This window comes from Borostomias antarcticus (genome assembly GCF_949987555.1).
Source record: "Borostomias antarcticus genome assembly, chromosome: 1".
Lineage (NCBI taxonomy): Eukaryota > Metazoa > Chordata > Actinopteri > Stomiiformes > Stomiidae > Borostomias > Borostomias antarcticus.
In genome coordinates, this window is record NC_140234.1 from 51,392,347 (window position 1) to 51,407,033 (window position 14,687).

The 14,687-nt window shown below is 42.8% G+C and overlaps 1 protein-coding gene across 1 annotated transcript; it reads left to right on the forward strand.

Moving 5' to 3' along the window:
- Window positions 1–6,326: 6,326 nt before the first annotated feature.
- On the forward strand, window positions 6,327–13,428 carry aifm4 (apoptosis inducing factor mitochondria associated 4; the record flags this gene model as incomplete). The annotated part of the gene is made up of 17 exons (XM_084436261.1): window positions 6,327–6,415; window positions 7,233–7,342; window positions 7,744–7,853; window positions 8,000–8,044; window positions 8,170–8,251; window positions 8,378–8,490; window positions 8,820–8,906; window positions 9,054–9,145; window positions 10,178–10,308; window positions 10,516–10,631; window positions 10,878–10,949; window positions 11,096–11,159; window positions 11,405–11,481; window positions 11,623–11,740; window positions 11,906–12,004; window positions 13,131–13,206; window positions 13,320–13,428. 17 exons carry the CDS (start codon window positions 6,327–6,329, stop codon window positions 13,426–13,428), a joined length of 1,590 nt encoding a protein of 529 aa, XP_084292387.1.
- Window positions 13,429–14,687: the final 1,259 nt, after the last annotated feature.

Sequence of the window (14,687 nt, forward strand, 5' to 3'; positions counted from 1 at the left end):
GTCTGCCCAAAGCCCCTGTGTCTCTCAATACCCCCGCAGCTCACACTCCTCACTGGAGGACCTAGATGTCTGACTCGCGCGCTCCAGACGTCTCAAATAAACCTCTGCGTTCTAGATAGAAGTCAAATTAAAAAGACTGACATTTCAAAGTCGTGTTAATCGTCCCCAAAACACGCTCGTATGTTCACAACGGCCCTTCAAAAATTAGGTTATTCAATGTTTTTGTCCAGAAAAGGGCTGCGTGGCTATCAAATGTCTGACACCGACTGTCACATTCAACGACAATAAACAGAATTTATTTCGCGAGTGCAAGATGTTAATGTGTGATGCTGGAGTTGTGAAATGCGTTTACTTCTACAATTCTCTTGTTGTGAATGTGACTGCCTTCACCGTAAACACACAGAACCCGCCCTACTACGAGGGGCGTGGCTAAATATATTTGACTTTTCTTTTTACCCCGCCTCGTTCATTCAAAAGTTATATGAAGAAGTTTGAGACTGGGTAAAGAAGTTGCAGGGTAAACTCTGTACACGTGCGCTGTACTCATCAGAGATATTTTTAATGAACTGAAAGTTTAGTTTGGAAATTATATTTAGAAAATAGCCAGGATTCATAGATATGCCTATTTCCAAGCCCAATTCAGGCTTTCTTGCCTAAATTGCCTGTATTTGTTCACAGCCTTTTCTATGCAACATTTGGCATTAGCTCTGAGCTTACCGTCTCTGTAGCACTCCCTGCTGACAGCCTACAATAAAAACAGTTAATTTGTAGTCTACTCTATGGGGAGAATAAAGGCTAATTTGGTGGTTGTCGGACTGAGATCGAATCAAACAAACAAAGCAAATTATGTTATGTTTAATTAAACAAAGGACTATTTCAATAAAAGACTAACGCCTAAGATACTTTACCAAACAAGCACATGTATCTATCAGTGCTATGGATCATTCCAGTTGGCAGTGGAGAAATGGACTGGACATAGTGCATAATGAGAAGCAAAATCTTGTTGTGTACAGTATAATCTGATGAAGGGGCTAGTTAATCTCTTATTTTACTTGTATAATAAACAATAAGGACTTATACTTTTTTTTCCATGATCACAACAGTTGTCGTTCATTACAGGAAATAGGCCTAAACCATTCATTTACCATAGGGATCGTAAAATTCCCCAGAATTGTCTCTCTGTTGTGATAACCTCATTAATGTTTATAATTATATGCCTGGGCACACATGAGGACCAATTAGGCTAATTCTACATAATTGGCCCAAACAGTGTAGTCCCGTCTCACTTTTTACCAACACTTTTTTACTAAAGGTGAGACTATACGTCTAGTCTTTATGTCTTGGACAAACCTATTATATCCCACAGACACCCTATCACATGCCCCCACTTATTAGCGGAGCCTCGTCTGGGCCCCCTTGTGAGGCCCTCAGGCAGGTGTCTTGCGTGTGCCCGGTTGATAATCCATCCCTGTTGTTCTTGGTGTCCCCATTGAAGTACATGTATTAGGCTATTATAGTGACGACTACCTCCTCTTGCCAACCTGCCTAAAACCTCACAGAAGAAGAACACTACCTCCCCCTTGTGGCCAGTCTTCAGTCAATATCGATGAGTACAGACCCAGCGCACACCTGATTAATCACTTAATCCAATCATATAGGACAGGAAATAAAGATGCCAAGTGACTTTCAGGAAGTAGTGAAGTTGGTGCACAGAGCCTATAGTATCTGGCGGCGGACTGACACAGGTTACGCCCACCAAAGTTACCCATCTCATCGCTTGTGTAATTCCATACTTGCAATGCACGCACGGACGATTCTTTGGTTCAAGAATAGGGCGACGAGCGATTACACACAGATCTGTAGGCTACAACGTTGATTTTCATCGGGCCCTACTTTATTGTCGGCTAGAAAAACTGGTGAGTTATGCTATGCTTTTTACAAAAACAACGTGCTCATATTATGCGGGTTTTACGTAAACCTATCCAGTATTCATTCAGAAATGTCAATAGGCTAACGTTACGCCGTCATCTAAGCTTTGTGTGGATCATGGATACACGTGTGGTGCCCTACCACGGTAAAGATAGCGTGCCCTCCGCGTTTTCATCTGCTTGGGTGGGCGTGTTCGGGCTTCAAGATAACGAGCGTTATAATCTTGCATAGAATACTGATTCTGTCAAATATATCTATTCGAAAAATAATTTCTTTATCCAGGCATCTTTTATCAGTTTCATTATAGCGGAGCAGGTTATATTTGCTCGTATGTGGTATTTATTTTGTTCACAAGTTCGCGATCGTACAGCCAGGCTAGAGCTCCAGGAACCCCTATGCCAAGCCGAGCTGAGGGGAGGTGTCGTATCATTATGTGAAGCAGGGTTATTAGAATCCAGCAATTGCCTCTTCACACTGTGATATATTTGGATGGCGTATATACTGTAAATTAATAAACGAGGCGGAGACCGTTTTCCATACGGCTGGCTTCTTTTACTGCAACTCATAGACTGAACAAAATCATATCTGGCTACTACACCACTAACGTGCACCACCACGTTATAACAAGTGAAAAAAACAGTTTTTGATTTGGGGACAGTGAAGTGTCTGGCTATCATAAAGAGTTTGTTGGCAAATAGATTTGACAACTGTACAATGGATGCGTTGCACAGCAAATATGCAGTATCCAACACTTCGTTCATGGCTAGCTAGCAATGGTACAGCAGGCTATGGGATGAGCTCATTTGGGTTGCTGTCAAAGCCGGCGCATTGATTTAGATCGGTAATTAAAATTCAGCCGAACTACGTGTGCTACGTGTGCGTATACACGGTTTTAACGCAGGTCTGCTGGCCAATCAGGAGTATTAACCCAGGCCATGGTATAATGCCGCGTGCCAGATAGGATTTTGAGCTCGTAAGTTACGACTTCAAGTCAAGACTCACGACTTCATAGCGTTCCAGGCAAACTGTCTGAATGCGTGGCATTCTGGATAAATGACAATATAATTGTCATAAATAACAAGCCCATATGGTAAAAGCTTGAGATTTGGCACATTGTCAGAGCTGGCAAGCTAAACATTGTATGCCTAATTTCGCTATGCTAAGAAATTGTACGTTACATTTTATTTATTGACATCATCGACTTTCCGCCGTTTGCATGGTCACGTTCAGGTTTACCTTAATAACCTTAATAGCACCAGCTATCTCTTGTCAACATATTTGGGCATCGTTACATACACATAGCAGGTTGTAGTGCATAATCGTTTGTATTGTGGTGGAGCTTTGCCCACCAGCATTGACTTAACGCTGATCACCTGGCCGAGTGGGGCTAATTGACGTTAACACTGATCACCTGTGACTCACGCTCTGGCAGGGACTCTATAAGGAACAGAGCCGGGAGTGTGAGGGTGTACCCGGGAGTAGGACTGCATTTGTTGTCTGTGGACCATATCAGTATATTGTATATTTGTTATTGCATTCGCGGGGGGAGGGATCCGTTCGTGGCTGGTTAGGGCCACCGACGGGGAAGATAGTGAGCAGGGGACAGCCAGCGTGAGGGACGGGTTTGTTAGGAGTGCCTACTGTCTGGTCTGCCTACCTGCTCCCTGGCCGAGTTGGGACACCCGGCCTGCCGCCGCGAGGGTGTCTGCCTCACCGCACCGACGTCCTTTCCCCCCTTGCCTGGACTGAATTGGTCGGCGCGGTGCGCAAAGCCTAGACCCTGGGGGGGGGGTCGCACCAACTCGCGAGAGTTAAGTTTTAGTCTTTAATCAATGCCTATTTGTTAATGTTTAATGTTTAATGCATGTCTTGTGTGTGTCTTTCCATACATCCCTAGTAGCGGTATAGTTTTTAATGCCTATTTTGTAGGCTATCCATGAAATTAGTTAGGAGGTCAGGGGCAGTCCGACGCGTCTGGTGAGCTGTGGGGCTAGAGGGAGCTCTGTGTATAGGCCTGTGTGGGGTATCATGTTCTAAGATTGTAGTGGTTGTCTGGCGGTGGTGTGAACCCCCAGCTTCTGTGTGTGCCGTGCGGTGTAGTGGAGGCGTGCAGTGTAAAGCTCTTGCGAGCCTTAAGTGTGGCACCAGTGTTACGCGTGTGTGTGGTTTATTATCACGGTTTTCATACCCAGCCTATAGATTTGTGCGGCCTTTTGTTGGCCACAGCTGGCCAGTAGTAGTGGAGTAGGCTGGCCTTGTTTCCCTGGCTCTTTTTAAATGCTGAATTAATAAAATATTATTCCTTTTCTACCCTGTCGTTGTGGTGGTTCTCTGGGGTTTGGCACCGTACCATACCGGTAAACAAAGGTGGTGGCAGCTGCAGCTATCGGGTATAATCCCCAGGACCCTTTCTACAAAGGTTTATTACAGTATTATTTTGATTACAACGTACAAATTTACTTTACGTTGCCCTAAAGTTATCTTTGTCGCCGTACCCACGGGGGCTGCCATCTTGCTTAGAGGGCTGTGTGACGTCAGAGAGCGCAACTGGGAGTACATCGATCTGTACGAGTTCACGGGTGGGAAGTTACGGGTTTGACTGCCATTCCAGAGCATTTTCACGTGTAGGAGGTAGGAAAAACACGAGTTACGGGTTGCCTGGAACGCGCCATAATTCACAATGCTAATGCAGGGACATGTAATACAGCTGGGAGAGCAAAAATCCACACGAACGTGTAATACCCTCTCCTGATTGGACACTGCTCGCGTAAATTAGCATAAAATAGGATGCATGTCTATTTTATGCTAATTAGCTCGCGACTCCGCGACGCGCCGCCAGAGCGTTTTCCCCGCGACCGGAAGATCATTCGACGCAAACGCTCTCCATTGGTTTTGAATTGGACGCGGAAATTGACGCGAGTGACAGTTGACCAGTGGGGACGGGCCCATGATGGGTTTCTGATAACGCCACATTAGAGCAGCTCCAGGGACTCATTAAAACACTTTTTCAGATTTGTGAAACATTTTTCCTATTTGTGAAAACTTGAAAAAGGGCGATTTCAACCTTCCCCCCAATCTAGACCACATGAGACCAGGTCCAGATCAAAAATCACATTACTTATACCTTACTGAAACCTTTATCCTATTTATGAAAAACAGAAAAATTGCCATTTCACTCCCCCCCCCCCCCCATCTAGACCACATTAGACCAGGTCCAGATCAAAAGACACATCAGGGGGACAGATCTCATTCAGGCAAAAATAGCCTATGGTGATTCTAAAAACAAACAAATTAAGAAGAATGGGAATGCAAAATCAGTTGAAAGACAGCCCCTATACGTCCCACTCTAGGGCAATCAAGGTGGGAGGAAACCCGCAGGACACTCCACAAGCTTCATCTCTTGTTCCTTCTCTTCCTCTCATGTGTTCAGGAAGCAACAGGATTGGTTGGGCGGTATGATTGGCTAGGTTCCAAGTTAGAGATTGGTTAAGAACTATGAAAAGACTTTTTTCTCTTTTAGATAAATTATATTAGAGAGTGTCCATCCATCCGTCTTCATCCGCTTATCCGGGGTCGGGTCGTGGAGGCAGCAGTCCCAGCAGGGGGCCCCAGACATCCCTTTCCCTGGCAGCATCAACCAGCTCTGCCTGGGGAATCTTTAGCCGCTCCCAGGCCAGTGCGGAGATGTAATCCCGCCACCTAGTCCTGGGTCTACCCCGCGGCCTCCTCTCAGCCGGACACGCCTGGAACACCTCCTTAGGGAGGCGCCCAGGAGGCATCCTCACTAGATACCCGAACCACCTCAACTGGCTCCTTTCGACGCAAAGGAGCAGCGGCTCTACTCCGAGTCTCTCCCGGATGACTGAACTTCTCACCCGATCTCTCAGGGAGACCCCAGCCACCCTCCGGAGAACAACTCATTTCGGCCGCTTGTATCCGTATTAGAGAGTGTATAGTATGCTATCTAAAAGTATACTGTGTAACATTGTGTCTGTGATCTCGTTGCTTTTCTGGGACCTTTTGATGTGACATGTAAAACTTCCCACCTTTGCAAAGGTGAAATATTTTTATGCATCTGAAGAAAGGCTACTATCTGTTAGTGTTTTGGAGACAACTAAATTTTCCCTCACAGAGGTGAGATGGTTAGAAGGGACTGGGCGAGCCAAACTAGCCTATTAGGAGTCTGCAACCACACCTTAGCTAGCAAGTCCCACACATCAAAGGTGTGGAGTTTTGGGGCAAGTCAACTCATCAAGTGTGACTGGGTGTGGTTTTTGTCTATTCATTAGCCAGTATTGTATTTTCATAATGTAAACACTGGAGTCTGCAACCAGGTCTGTACCAGAATTCACATGTCTATTGGCAAGGTCTGTTCATATTTATTTTGATTTGCAGATATGGGTCAAGGTCAGGGTCAAATTCCAGGTCAGGACCAGGATGAGGTCACAGGGGTCGTGTGCCAAGAGTCTGACCTGCAGGATGGACAGTAAGATAACCACATACATCTCTATTCTTTCTGAAGGCTTAGTACTGTCCACCTGTACTGCATATTGAAGTAATAACTCATGAGAGGTTGTGGTATATGGCCAATATACCACGGCTTGTGCTGCGGTAATGGGCACAACCCATTTTTCTTGAGGAGGAACCGGAATGTAACCAACAGACGTCAGTAATAATTGGCGCAGTAATATATACTCAGTCGTCAAGTGTCGTACAACAAATGTCTGTCGACAGGAAAAAATTGTTGACCGACATTTAGTATTTATACTTCAGCGAAGTGTCTGATCACCTCCATGGTAACTAGCAGGTGCAGGACTGATTGATCCATGGCAACGAACATGACTTCTATCTAGCTATTCAATCACAGCTGTGCGACGAAAGTGACGGCGTCTGCAACATTAGAAAGTTTGGTAGGTGCAAGACACCCCTGTCTGACACAAAAAAGTGTTGACAGTGACATAATTTCTGTCTGTCGACACTTTCAGAAGTGTTGTACGACAAAGTATAAATTGGCCTTTAGGCTTTGCCTGTGGTATATCGTGAATATACAACGGCCCTTAACTAATCAGATTGCGAGGTCGGAACTACCCGTTGTATATTTGTATTTAGTCTTGATTGTGACTTTTTGTTGTCCTTGCATGAAAATCCACCCCAGGGATAAATAGTCTCTGTCCGTCCGTCTGTATGTCTGTCTGTCCCAGTAACCCAGAAAAATCTTTACCATTTCTGATGATGCCAAGATCCAATACTGAACATAATGGAAGCAGTCAACGGTTGTTGTTTTTTGATCCTGCCTTTGTTAGGATGAAGGAAGTGGAAGTTGAGGACCAGAAAGTGTTACTTGTGCGAACCCAGGGCCAGTACAGTGCTGTGGGGAACCGCTGTACTCACTACGGTGCTCCTCTCATCACTGGTGAGAGTCAACTCATCAAGGGTGGCTGGGTGTGGTTTTTGTCTATTCATTAACCAGGATTGTATTTCCAAAATGTAAACACTGTATTCAAAACTGTCATTAAATATTTTATCTAGTACAGTAGTAGGTACATTGATGGCTCTAGTGATGCATTGTTTGTAGTTATTACAGTAGGTATCACATCCTCTATCTGTTGTTAGCCACAGATTACAATCTGATTATGTGAAAGGTGCAAAAACTGCAAGTCATTGTCATGTGAAAGGTGCAAAAACTGCAAGTAATTGTCATCAAAGAGAAGAGAATGTCACAGTGAGGAAAGCGGTGCCCTCAAAGTGTGGCTTATAGTTGAATAACGGGTTAAGCCTTGTTGTGTATAATGCTAATTTCATGCTATCTGACAGGGGCACTGGTTGATAACAGAGTGAGATGCCCTTTCCATGGTGCTTGCTTCAATGTCAAGACTGGAGATATTGAGGAGTATCCAGGCCTGGACTGTTTGCCCAGTTACAAGGTGACCCAACCCATGAGTACAGTACTTCAGTTCCAACAGCATAGCACCAGAACCCACTCTCAAACTAGAAAAACTTGAAAATCCTGAGGGTGAAATATTCCTGCAGCGTCATTTTCCTCACACACAATGTCCCCCCGCCCCCACAGGTCAAGGTTGAAGATGGCAAGGTGTATGTGTCTATAAACAAAAAGGTAATCATGGTAGAGGTAATCATTTTAGAATTTGCAATGATGATGCCATTTTATAAATGCAATGTTTTATGACCTCATTACATTTCCATATGTCACTTCTAAAGCATCCATTGTTTCCCTCACAGTCTCTGAAGCTGACTAAGAGGGTGAAGGAGATGAGCTGCAGAGTGCCAGGGATCAACCACACCATTCTTCTGATTGGAGGAGGTGAGATTGGGTGTCAAATTTCAGGAAAGTGGGAGGTTTCATTCAGGACTGGAGGCCAAGCTCTTCTACAATGCTGTCACTGCCCATATTCCTGACATGACGCTGAATACTGTCTCGTGGGTGCAGGACCTGCCTCTCTTCTGTGTGCCGAGACTCTGAGACAGAACCAATATGAAGGCAGAATTATCATGGTGACAAGGGACTCCCTGCCTCCATTCGACAAGCCCAAACTCAGCAAGGTAAAGTCAAGAGTCGAGTTGAAGCTGGAATAACAGATCCTTTTTTGGGGGCGGGGCCAGCTGGCTGGCTACACCCCTACTGTATATGAGTGTTTGTCTGGTTACATTCTCGTTACCTGCTCCTTCTAATCAGGTGTCTGACATGGCCGAATTGGTGACTGCTATACAGAGCCCTGTCTCTCAATAGTCAGTATTGAATAATGGATTTCCTCAAGAATATTAGAGAGGATTATCATATGAGTCTTTACATTAGCAGAGATGTCAAGGTTTAGACGGTGTTTATCTACTCTATTGGGCCACCGTTGTTTCCCTCTCCTGCCACTCCGCAGGCCATGCATTTGGAGAGCAGCAACGTCCTCCTTCGTCAGACAGAGTTCTTCCAGCAGTATGACATAGAGCTGTGGACACAGAAAGAGGTGAGGAGAGGAGGCCAAATAAATGCTTGAGTATACAGTAATAATGTCAGTGATGTCATACACATACATGTTATCTAACGTGTGTGTGTGTGTGTGTGTGTGTGTGTGTGTGTGTGTGTGTGTGTGTGTGTGTGTGTGTGTGCGCAGGCTGTGTCTATTAACACTGAGGAAAAGACAGTGAAGTTGAATGATGGCATGTTGCAGCATTATGACCAGATACTCATATCAACTGGCTGCAGGTCAGTAGTTACATCCCCCTTCCATGGTTGTCCAATGTATCTACTGTACCTGTCCCCACTAAGATATAAAGTGATTAATAAAACCAGCATCACTATCAACCAGTCCTGGGTTGATATACTATTTTATATCCTTTCAATTACTTTATAGTTTACTTAGGTTTGCATTGAGTTAGTGTGAGTTGGATGGGCTTTGTATTTTTGGGGAACAGAAGATTGGTTCTAGACTACCAAGCACAGATACGTTATTGAAATTATTTTAATTAGCATTTTGCCTCAAGCTGGCATCAACGTGTTTCCACACCAGGAATATATCCAGTGATGGTGTACTGTATGTTAAGTCTATGACTCCAGACTACATATACCTTTGAACATCTTCACGCTATAGGTTTCACAGAATCCATTAGTCAACACTGTGCATCGGTGTACAATAATCATTTTAATAAAATAAAAAAGTATGTTTTGCAATAACATACAATTGCATCATCATAGCATTTATAAACAATTGCATCATTAGAGCATTTATAAAAAGTAAAAAGGCATATATATATTCCCTTTATAAAAAATACATTATGCCGTCACCTTCTTCAAATAATGGCCTAAGTCTTATAAAAAGGTGACAATTGACATGATGCTAAACCTGTTCATCTGTGGTTTCAGTCGGTAATGAAGCAGTGGCAGTGAATCTGAGGGTAGTTGTTGAAGTCTTGGTTGTCAAGCGTGACTTTCCACTGTAGCGCTAAAGCAGCAGCCATGCAAGAGCAAGAGGCAGACAGAAACGTAAGTCCCAATGCTCGACTAATCAACAGTGTGGAAATACTTCACCAGAGCAGATAAAACCGTCAGCTGCAATATTTTTAAGGCTATCCTGAAGTGCCACAACAGTACCAGCGTTCATCTTTTTTATTATTTTATTTGTTTGTTGATCATTGTTGTTGGATGGAAAAAAAGAAATCTCCCGTGATTAATAGTCTATTGGACTACGAGTAGTTAAATAGTGAAATGCAGCAGCTGTGAATGCTCTGCCCTGTGTAGGGCGAGGCCCCTGAGCTGCCCGGGCTCCCACCTGGAGGGTGTGAGGTTACTGCAGACCTACGAGGACGCCAAGGAGATCCACCACTCCTCTGTGGGCCACAGGGCTGTCATCGTTGGAGCCTCCTTCATAGGTAACCTAGTACAGCTCCTGACCAAAAATGTCATTTTTCAGTTAAAGTTCAATTATGTTTTCTGAGCATGCGTGTGCAGTGCATGGCATTCAATTGTCTTGTTCTATCCTTTATTTATACATTTCAAGTTAATGTGAAGTGTTTCCATTATCCTTTGATCACTTTTTATTTATTACTTCATTTTTGTTCTCTTTCTTCACATGCTAGGTATGGAGGTGGCATCCTACTTGTCAGACAAAGCTGCCAGTGTTGCCATGGTGGGCCACTCAGCATATCCCTTTGAGAGGTCCCTCGGTCCGGCGATTGGGAAGATGACAATGCAGGTCAGACTTGATGATTACTGTATAGTCTGTCATGTTTACTGACATTGTATACTACATGGGTCAAGTGTACATCTTTGCATCTCTAAACGTGTATACTGTTATCCCAACGAGCTATGGAGGAATCAATACCATGGCACATACAATATAAATATACTGTAGGCTGAAAGAGAACATAGTTTGACCATAAATGATCCATGTTAGATTGTCCATCTGTAACATGCAGAATCTGTATGTCTTGTGTTGAAGATGCTGGAGGAAAACAATGTCAAGTTCTACATGAATGACCAAGTAGAGGAAATCAGGGGGGAGAATGGCAAGGTAGACAAACAGACACACAAGCAACATGTATCACATGTGCAGCTCCCTTTTTCTATGTGATTCCTGTGAATATAGTTTGATATATATGATGATATTAGTCTGCGGACTCTTTGAAATGAATTAATAGAAATAGTTTTGCTGTGAAGGTGAAGGAGGTGGTGCTGAAGAGTGGCACAGTCCTGGAAGCAGATGTTGTTGTTGCAGGAATTGGTAAGTTCTAAGCTATGAACATGGATGTGCAACTCACTGCAGTCCTCAGACTGCAAATATAACAATTTCATTTTTGAAATGTACTGTAGGTATAGTTGAGCTATTTGGTAACTACCAACATGTTACAATATAATCACATAACTGTGTAATACTGTGTAAAGTTGTGCTATGTTATTACAGTAAAAAGTGTTAAACAGATAAAAACATAATGGAAGTAAATCTTGACCCTCTCAATCTCTCTCCAGGGGTCATTCCCAACTCTGACTTCTTGAAGGGCAGCCTGGTGGAGGTGAATTCCAGAAGCGCTGTCGTCGTTGACAAGGTAACAGTCCCAGGCAATACAGTCTAGTCCATATATTATGATTATACTGTATCACATAGTCCTTTCCACTAGTTCATCGTTATGATTCATTTGAATTGAGATGAGCTGATATACTGTTTACGCATTGCTCCTTCTTTTCAGTTCATGAGGACCAACATACCAGATGTGTTTGGTGCGGGGGATGTGACCGCCTTTCCGCTCACCATACGTGGAGACCAGAGGGTCAACATTGGACACTGGCAGTTGGCACACGCTCACGGTCCTTGCCATTTAGTCTTAAAACCAGTTCTTGACTCATGGGGTTTAGAGTACTGGGATATAAAATGAATGCACACCTAGGCATACAGTAACACCCAGGAATAACAGTAACACACTTTCTGTACTTGGCTTCTCACATTTATAATGTACTTTTTGCTCTCCCCAGGAAGAGTAGCTGCGCTGAACATGTTACAGAAGCAGACGATGATCGACTCTGTACCTTTCTTCTGGACAGTGTTGCTTGGGAAGAGTATTAGATATACAGGTGATCATCTGCAACAAAAAGCCTGATATGAAAGAAAATGTGTTTCGGCTGGATGAACTTGTTTCCTTAAAGGAGTAGTAAAGGGAAAATGCATGTAAAGGGAAAATGCATGTTTAGCCCTGTTTTAAGGTTACTTATGATCATATACAATGGGTCAGATCAAAACGTTGACAAAACTAGCACTTTTGAGAAAGTCTGATAATTGCTCTACCACCGTTTTGGTCAAACAATGGATGTGGGTGGGCAACTTGAAAAATTAGAGTATTAGATATACAGGTGATCATCTGCAACAAAAAGCCTGATATGAAAGAAAATGTGTTTCGGCTGGATGAACTTGTTTCCTTAAAGGAGTAGTAAAGGGAAAATGCATGTTTAGCCCTGTTTTAAGGTTACTTATGATCATATACAATGGGTCAGATCAAAACGTTGACAAAACTAGCACTTTTGAGAAAGTCTGATAATTGCTCTACCACCGTTTTGGTCAAACAATGGATGTGGGTGGGCAACTTGAAAAATCTTTCAGAAACATGTTAAACTCTCGATTCCAAAGACAAGAAGCTCACCAAGGGGGTAATTGGTGTCCATTGGTGTTCACCGCAATTATGAATCCTGTAGGGTTTTATTGATAATTTTATGAAATCCATTGACTTGTATTGAAGTGACCGTTGTAGATGTGTAGATCAATCCACAGAGGGGATTCAGGAAGCGGAACTACTTGTAGCTATTGTTATTGTTCATGTTGCTAGGCTACCTAGTTTGCGGAAGTTTACACACGTATGTGCTGCGACTAAATAGTTCTATGCTAAATATTTAAAAAAGCCATTCCAGGTGAACTAGAATCTTACTTTATGGCGAATTATATGTCAGAACGCCAACTAACACCTCGTGAGTTTCTTGTTTTTGAAATTGTGAGTTTAACATGTTTTTTGAATGATTTTTCACGGTGCCCACCCACATCCATTGTATGACCAAAACGGTGGTAGAGCAATTATCAGACTTTCTCAAAAGTGCTAGTTTTGTCAACGTTTTCATCTGAACCATTGTATATGATCATAAGTAACCTTAAAACAGGGCTAAACATGCATTGTCCCTTTACTACTCCTTTAATTACTCTGTCTTTGTCCAGGCTATGGAGAGGGATACACAGACATTATATTCAAAGGCAAAGTGGAGGACAGGAAGTTCCTAGCCTTCTATATCAGGTGACCACTGTGGTTTTCCCCTGTGGTCTTTATTCATTTTGATCAATGGCAAATATGAAATCATGTATGCTACGTCTAATACCATATTGTCTCCTCTTGTCTTTGGTCAACAGAGATGATGTGGTGGTGGCAGCTGCTAGCCTGATGTTTGACCCAGCTGTGGCTCGGCTGGCAGAAATGATGGCCACAGGACAGGTCATCTCCAAGGCACAGGCTCAGTGAGTTTCAGCACTGTTATTATCTACAGGCTCTCTCAATATTGGAATTCAATTAATCAAACTTTAACATTAACCTGACAGTTGGTAGTGTGTAAAATAATTATAGGCATATAAAATATAGTATATTGCTGAATGCATACCTAATACAAAATGCATGGTACAGTATTTTTTTTAAAATCATAGATATTGTCATTATGGGAATTTTGCTTATGAGGTTCATTACTGTTTCAGATCTGACAACCTGAGCTGGTTGCAAATGTAACCCATTCAAAGTGGAAAAATGCCACATCCTTCTGATCAAGAGGACTTCTTTTCATCTCCCCCCCCCCTCACTCTCTGCCTCTGCAGAAGTAAATTTGTTCATCACTATTGTCTCATTAAAACAAAAGGCTGCAGCCTGATATGACTGGTCATATCATGTTAAGGTGAGTTGGCATCATAAGTGAGGCTATTACGGTTAGGGGTTAAGGTTAAGGTTACGGACCAGTAAGAATAGCCAGGCGCACCTGCGGATCAGACCAGCTAAGACCAGTCTGACCAGCTAATACCATCCTAACCAGCTCATTACTGTAAAGACACTCACAAGTTTTTGTTTTGATAACTTCACCGAAATGGCTTCGTAGTAATTTTTTGAAAATCCGGTCTATGGGAGTTTACATTGAAAGTCAGGGGCGCATGTTTTCACTTTCCCTCCCTATATGCTGACAATGCTTTCATTAAGATCTTTATGTCAATTTCTGTTACACGCATTGGTCTAGTCTTTGGTAGACTATGGTATCTGGTGCCTTTATAGTCTGATATATTTATTTCCACCTACATGTGAACTGTTCTGATTTTGTGTTTCCAATGTCATGGTACTGTATTCATAATCCTTCATGGGTATTATCAAGTCTTACTTGTGTTTACTTACTTTTTAGTCATAGCAGACGTTTCTATCCAAAGCAAATCATGACCTAGTGTTGGGTTAAGTGCCTTGCTCAAAGTAGGCAATGATATATCTTTATGTATTTAGTAAGATTAGTGCAATGGCATCAACTGACTACCTGCATTTTGATGGATGGGTCCTATCAATAGAAATGGGAGACTGTGTGAAGGTTACATTGTCGTACAAAAACTGAATCGATTTTATAATACATGGTTTTTTTAGTATCTGTAGGGTGTGATGTCTTGTTTTCAGGTTCTACTTTGGTATTCATCTGATATTTATGGAATTCTCATTAATATGGATTGATAATTTGTCACGGTATAGCTATAGTAGGTTAT